The sequence below is a fragment of the Penaeus japonicus genome, unplaced genomic scaffold, assembly GCF_977035675.1.
Source record: "Penaeus japonicus unplaced genomic scaffold, GWHDUDI00000001_assembly GWHDUDI00000028, whole genome shotgun sequence".
NCBI lineage: Eukaryota > Metazoa > Arthropoda > Malacostraca > Decapoda > Penaeidae > Penaeus > Penaeus japonicus.
The window spans coordinates 11,023,974-11,031,473 of NW_028234430.1; the positions used below are offsets into that span (position 1 = coordinate 11,023,974).

At 33.0% G+C, this 7,500-nt stretch overlaps 2 protein-coding genes across 3 annotated transcripts in view; both read right to left on the reverse strand.

Moving 5' to 3' along the window:
- LOC147468494 (uncharacterized) overlaps positions 1–4,644 on the reverse strand; it is a 60,020-nt gene extending 55,376 nt beyond the window's left edge. Inside the window, exon 1 of the mRNA XM_086553718.1 lies at positions 4,576–4,644. Coding sequence (XP_086409844.1) covers positions 4,576–4,644 — 69 coding nt within the window. The remainder of the gene's footprint in view (positions 1–4,575) is intronic.
- Positions 4,645–6,201: 1,557 nt separating this feature from the next.
- Positions 6,202–7,500, reverse strand: part of LOC122248060 (TIMELESS-interacting protein) — an 8,322-nt gene continuing 7,023 nt past the window's right edge. For both annotated transcript variants that reach the window (XM_043007861.2, XM_086553428.1), the window contains exons 6-7: positions 7,125–7,275; positions 6,202–6,674 (exon numbers count right to left, since the gene is read on the reverse strand). In XM_043007861.2, coding sequence (XP_042863795.2) covers positions 6,337–6,674; positions 7,125–7,275 — 489 coding nt within the window. In that variant the 3' untranslated portion in view covers positions 6,202–6,336. The remainder of the gene's footprint in view (positions 6,675–7,124; positions 7,276–7,500) is intronic.

A 7,500-nucleotide genomic window follows, 5' to 3' on the forward strand; every position in this document is an offset into this window, starting at 1 on the left:
CCGTTCTCTCCTCGTTTCCATTCACGATCGCTTTCCTACTTTCCCTTCCTCTCCTTCTTTGACTTTCCCGTTTACTGTCCCTCTTTTACTTTCCCGTTCGCTCCCCTCTTTCAATATCACTCGTCTCATTTTCCCTCCCTCTTTCACTCCGTTCGTTTTCCCTCTTTCACCCCTCCCCCGTTTACTCTCCCTCTCACTTCCTTACTCGCTCTCCTTTGGCTTCTTCGTTCTATCCTTACCTTTCTCTGTCTCTATCTCTGCCTCTGTCCCCATCTGTCCTAATCTCTATCTCTCTATCTTATATCTTTTTTTTTCTTTCTCTGTCTTTGTCCATGTTTCTGTATCTATCTGCGTGCCCACCCTTGTCTCTATCTCAGCCTCTAAATATCCCTATCTATGTTTCTGCGTCTCTACTTCCAGTCCTGTCCTGATCTCTGCGTTTCTATCTTCTTGTCTTTGTCTCTCCTCCTATCCCAGTATGTCTCTCCTCCTGCTTATTCCTCTATCTCCGTATCGGTCTCTCTATTCTTCTTTCTGTTTCTGTCCTTGCCCTTATCTATACCTCTGTCTGTCTCCATTTTTGTATCTATTTCTATCCTTGTCTTTGTCTCCATCTCTGACTTCATCCATGTTGGTGTCTTTCCCCCTATCCCTGTATGTCTTTGTCCCATATTTCTGTATCTCCGTCTGTCTCTCTTTCAACTCATCTGTTTCTGATCCTGTCCTTATCTGTGACTATGTCTGTCTCTATTTCTACCCTTGTCTCTATCTTTTTTGTTCCTCTCACCCTCTCTCCCTGTTTCAGTCTGCCTCGCTCTGTCTACGATTGCCTTTCTCCTTATCCCTGTCTGTTTCTGCTTGTTTTTTTCTGCATCTACTTTTGCCTAAGACTTTCTAGGTAAGTCCTCGTGTTCTGGTTACAAGCTTTCAAAATATTGACTACATATGAAATACCTTGAACAAAAAGTCAGCTTCTATCTTTATTATCTGTCTATTTAAGTCTTTCTTCTGCCTTGTCTTTTGTGTGAACATGTTTGACTTTTCTTAAAAGTTAAATACAATTGAATTCACTAAGTGAAAAGTAACTAAATGTCAACTGTCTTAAATAAAAGGAAGATTAGTATAGAGCTATCTTAGATAAAAGGAAGATTGGTATATATCTATCTTAGATAAAAGGAAGATTAGTATAGAGCTATCTTAGATAAAAGGGAGATTAGTATAGAGCTATCTTAGATAAAAGGGAGATTAGTATAGAGCTATCTTAGATAAAAGGGAGATTAGTATAGAGCTATCTTAGATAAAAGGGAGATTAGTATAGAGCTATCTTAGATAAAAGGAAGATTGGTATAGCTATCTTAAATTAAAGGAAGATTAGTATAGAGCTATCTTAGATAAAAGGAAGATTAGTATAGAGCTATCTTAGATAAAAGGAAGATTAGTATAGAGCTATCTTAGATAAAAAAAATTATTAGTATAGAGCTATCTTAGATAAAAGGAAGATTAGCATAGAGCTATCTTAGATAAAAAAATTATTAGTATAGAGCTATCTTAGATAAAAGGAAGATTAGTATAGAGCTATCTTAGATAAAAAAGGAAGGTTAGTATAGAGCTATCTTAGATTAAAAGATTAGTATAGAGCTATCTTAGATAAAAGGAAGATTAGTATAGAGCTATCTTAGATAAAAAGAAGATTAGTATAGAGCCATCTTAGATAAAAGGAAGATTAGTATAGAGCTATCTTAGATAAAAAAGGAAGGTTAGTATAGAGCTATCTTAGATAAAAAAGGAAGGTTAGTATAGAGCTATCTTAGATAAAAAGGAGATTAGTATAGAGCTATCTTAGATAAAAGGAATATTAGTATAGAGCTATCTTAGATAAAAGGGAGATTGGTATATAGCTATCTTAAATAAAAGGAAGATTAGTATAGAGCTATCTTAGATAAAAGGAAGATTAGTATAGAACTATCTTAGATAAAAGGAAGATTAGTATAGAGCTATCTTAGATAAAAAAGGAAGGTTAGTATAGAGCTATCTTAGATAAAAAGGAGATTAGTATAGAGCTATCTTAGATAAAAGGAATATTAGTATAGAGCTATCTTAAATAAAAGGAATATTAGTATAGAACTATCTTAGATAAAAGGAAGATTGGTATATAGCTATCTTAAATAAAAGGAAGATTAGTATAGAGCTATCTTAGATAAAAGGAAGATTAGTATAGAGCTATCTTAGATAAAAGGAAGATTAGTATAGAGCTATCTTAGATAAAAGGAAGATTAGTATATAGCTATCTTAGATAAAGGGAAGATTAGTATATGGCTATCTTAGATAAAGGATTAGCATATGGCTATCTTAGATAAAGGAAGATCAGTATATAGCTATCTTAGATAAAAGGAAGATTGGTACATAGCTATCTTAGATAAAAGGAAGATTAGTATAGAGCTATCTTAGATATAAAGAATATTAGTATATAGCTATCTTAGATAAAAGGAAGATTAGTATAGAGCTATCTTAGATAAAAGGAAGATTAGTATAGAGCTATCTTAGATAAAAATATTAGTATAGAGCTATCTTAGATAAAAAGATTAGTATAGAGCTATCTTAGATAAAAGGAAGATTAGTATAGAGCTATCTTAGATATAAAGAATATTAGTATATAGCTATCTTAGATAAAAGGAAGATTAGTATAGAGCTATCTTAGATAAAAGGAAGATTAGTATAGAGCTATCTTAGATAAAAGGAAGATTAGTATAGAGCTATCTTAGATATAAAGAATATTAGTATATAGCTATCTTAGATAAAAGGAAGATTAGTATAGAGCTATCTTAGATAAACAAGGAAGGTTAGTATAGAGCTATCTTAGATAAACAAGGAAGGTTAGTATAGAGCTATCTTAGATAAAAGGAAGATTAGTATAGAGCTATCTTAGATATAAAGATTAGTATAGAGCTATCTTAGATAAAAGGAAGATTAGTATAGAGCTATCTTAGATAAAAAAGGAAGGTTAGTATAGAGCTATCTTAGATAAAAAGGAGATTAGTATAGAGCTATCTTAGATAAAAAGGAATATTAGTATAGAGCTATCTTAAATAAAAGGAATATTAGTATAGAGCTATCTTAGATAAAAGGAAGATTGGTATATAGCTATCTTAAATAAAAGGAAGATTAGTATAGAGCTATCTTAGATAAAAGGAAGATTAGTATAGAGCTATCTTAGATAAAAGGAAGATTAGTATAGAGCTATCTTAGATAAAAGGAAGATTAGTATAGAGCTATCTTAGATAAAAGGAAGATTAGTATAGAGCTATCTTAGATAAAAATAAGATTAGTATAGAGCTATCTTAGATAAAAAATTAGTGTAGAGCTATCTTAGATTTTAAAAAATTAATATAGAGCTATCTTAGATAAAAGGAAGATTAGGATAGAGCAGTCTTAGATAAAAAGAAGATTAGTATATAGCTATCTTAGATAAAAAGATTAGTATATAGCTATCTTAGATAAAAGGAAGATTAGTATATAGTTATCTTAGATAAAAGGAAGAATGGCATGTAGCTGTATTAGTTAAAGGAAGATTAGTATAGAGCTATCTTAGATAAAAGGAAGATTAGTATAGAGCTATCCATGTAAAATTTCAACATGTTACAATTAGTGTTACGATTTTGGCATTATCATTCTAGTAATACCCATATAGGGACTTTTGGACTGGTTGCAATTATGCTTAAGTCACGTGAAAACTAAACAATAAAACAATAAAAAGTAAAATGTATGTCTCTATTATCAAATTCTCTCTCAATTACCTTTATTTCTCTCACTTTCCTTGTCGTTTTTCTGTGTTCTCTTCCTTATTTGCTGTATACACTATGTTTGATTCTCTTATGAAAGAAAACTGATGATCATTATGCTTGATATATGTATAAATATTTCCCATCTGTTAATATATATGGTATGAATTGCCCTGTTTCTTGATTTTACTTTAATATCAATTAATAAAAAATATACATCTAACAGTGTCTGGGTGTATTATTACATTGTGTACATATTGTATTGATGAAAACTGGAACATGATATTTTAATAAATAAAATAATTGAATTAATTGAATGTCATTGTTGTTACTATATACCTTTGAACAACTGTCCATAAAGCTAAGAAGCTGTATGAAATCTTTTAACAAAGTGATTATATAAAAAGAAACACTATTTTTGAAGATTACTTTTTCAATCTCTACACACTGTGACATTGCCCATTATCAATTAAGGCCTTGTTAATAATGTGAAATATTTTGCTTTTTACCTCATGCACAACCTATTCAGCATATAACTGATTCTTTACAAAATAATTTCATAACTGTGACACTAACATTTCTACAGCAAGCATGTTTCATGCAGTGGTATCATTTTCCTACTACATTTTTCATTTTGATGAAATTACAAGCTATCTTTCCCTTCAGTTGTGAAACAGGGCATCATACCAAATGTTAATTAGTATAACAGTGTTATTATACCATACATACATATAATACAGTGAGTCTAAAAAATAGAGAATGCAGAAAATCTTAACCCATTAGCAGCGGATGGCACCCACACTAATTGCTTGCAAAGGCAGTCCGGTGCATAGGCCACACGTGATGGCACCATGCCAGATCCCATGTTTTTTTAAAAACCTTCTCAGACACTACTCCTACGCTACAGACGCTTTTTTAATAGCTGGCCCTGCGACTCCCCCATGGGTTAAGAATGCCCCCACATACGCCCAGACTGTTCCCTCATAAGATCATGTGCCCCATGCCATGGGAAAGGCGTTGTCAAATCAGATCAATTGTGCAAATGACTCACCGTACTTAGTCAATTTTGATAGTTCAAATTGAGCATATGGACATTATTTTAGAAGTATATTAACCCATTCCCGACGGGGGAATTCTAGCCTTGAATGTCCAAATGCCGGGGCGTTCGAATTATTAGGCCTAAATCAATTGAATAGCCGGCACAATACTGTGCCGCCCGGCAACTGGGCTTTTGAATGCGCGGTACACATGCTGTACCACCCGTCCTGTGTGGGTTAATTATATATATTATTAGGTACAAAATATAATGGGCCAAAAGGTAATAAGTAAGAATAAATCATTCCTCCCCAAAAGAGGTCTTCAAAGCTGATTATATTTTTTAACCCATTGCCAACGGGGGATAGATTTGCTTACACAGGATCCAAGATGAGTTTTATTTCTGATCGAGGCAGCTTCTGCAACATAATTTGATTTTTCCCACTCCCTTTTAGTCACTCATTGTAGAGCTAGATCCATCTTTGTGTTTTGTTTTTTTGTGTGTTTTACTGTTTTTAGAAATTTATATCTGTCATATCACAGGTTCCACCAATTCTGCAGTTGACTAAAATTGTAGTTCAGGGTCCATATCAACTCATTTTTTTTCTTTATACTCATTGTGATAGAAGTATTACTGTTTTAGGGGGGAACAAAAAGCAACTTTATTTTTTCGTAATTGTGTGGTCACGAACGAACAAGAAACTTATAACCATCCAAAATGAAGAGGTAGGGAAGAGGAAGGAAACTTGTGCTTTTGACAATGAGTGCCACAATAAAAGGCATGCTATGGCACACTTGCTATGTGCCATCACTCTATAGAGATAGTGCTTGCTAGAGACCGTAGATGGGTGCCATTCAACTCTCTCTCCTGCTGGTGCTAGGAGAAAGTGGTGCCATCTAGGTTTTGTAAGTGAGTTGAAAACCATTTTGCTTAGTATTACGGCAGTTATAATAATTATGACTGCAATTGTCAACTTCACGCACTCATTACTTATAGTACAATAAAATAACATAGTGATCCAAAATCCCCGAACGCCATGACGCCCATTGTCAGGCAAGAGGTCCTGCGTCATGTATGACAAAAAAACACGTCATCCGTCGTTAACGGGTTAATATAGATTTACAATCATCACCTTAACTAAATAAAGGCACTTACTATTGCCTTTCAGATATATACATGGATTAGAAGTATCTAAAATGGTTCCAAATATTTCTGTGGCTGAACCAGTTGTAAGGGTTTGCTACAATCGCCTAATCAATTCTCTACCACAGGTAAAAAGTGGATTAGGATTTTCTCTAATCATCCTTCCTAAATTGTTACACTCATGATACAATCATAATTGCAATCATCTATAAATAGCATTGAAGGATCAATAAAAGTTGAATATGCAGGTAAACAACGTATATTTTGCATACACGATTTACTGTATAAAATTCACATAAAAAGTAATACATCTTTACCATTCAATCAAAATCTATGATAAATAAAGACTTTTTCTCTTTTCATATCATACCATTTCCTTTACTCATCATCAATCATATCAAGAAGATCATCAGCATTGTGCAAATCTTTCTCCTCATCATTCTTTTCCTCAATCACAAGTTCATCCTCACTTGCACTTTCCTTCCCTTCATCTTCTTGATTCTCAACATCTCCTCTACTTCCTACTATTTTTTCTATTTTCCCTTCTTCCTTCTCAGCATCTGCGTCCATGGCAGTTTCGGTTTCCATGTCCTCTGTTGAATTATTAGCAGTCTCGTCTTTATTCTGTTCCTTGGCAGCTTCGTCTTCTTTGTTCTGTTTTTTGGGAGATTCTTTGTTGTTCTGTGTGCTGGAAGTGGCTCCAACTATTCCACTACCTTTAAAAAAAACAAAAAGAAAAAAAACAAAAAGTTACTGCATATTACTTTCTTAAATAAAGAGGGAATAACAACTATTCTACATCCTTTTAATCTTTAAAGAAATTACAAGTCATTTTTAATTGGGAAAGTATAAAGATGAGAACAAAATTAACATCTTTATCTATATCATCATTAAAAAAAGTTGTTACAGAGATCATTTCCAACAGGGATAAACAAATGATGGAATTTCACGATTTGCACTTTATACCTTTCTTAAAAAGAAAACTACTAATTTATAGTAAAAAAATAAAATCCCATTGATCTTATTTTCGGCAACAGAAATGCCTAAGAATTTACTATCGTTACTGAAAGAATTGATTCCAATAATATCCTACATAAACGTACAAAATGTCTTTGCTATTAAAATAATTGGTCTACGTGAAATACAGTCTGAGACATCTTATCTACCTCTTATATCATCAAATGAAGAATGAGCATCTTCCTCCAGTTGCCGTAATCTTTCCTCCTCCTCCTGTTGCTGCTTCAACCTGGCCTGGCGTCTCTCAGCTGCCAAGCGCTTGTTACGCTCCACACGCTCTCTCTGCTCCTCTGTTAGCGTCTGTTGGGTGAGATTTACCTTGTTAATTTTCCACTTACTACAAATTGATATTTTAGTTTGTAGAATTGACAGATGACAGCGAATTATCAGAAAAATTGATACAATTGATTATAAACAAATTGATAATGTACAATTCTTCATATTATCAGTCAATTAAATAATGAATGCACTGAAATATGAATTAATAAATGATATATGAATTAAACTAGTTCAATATTTCCATTT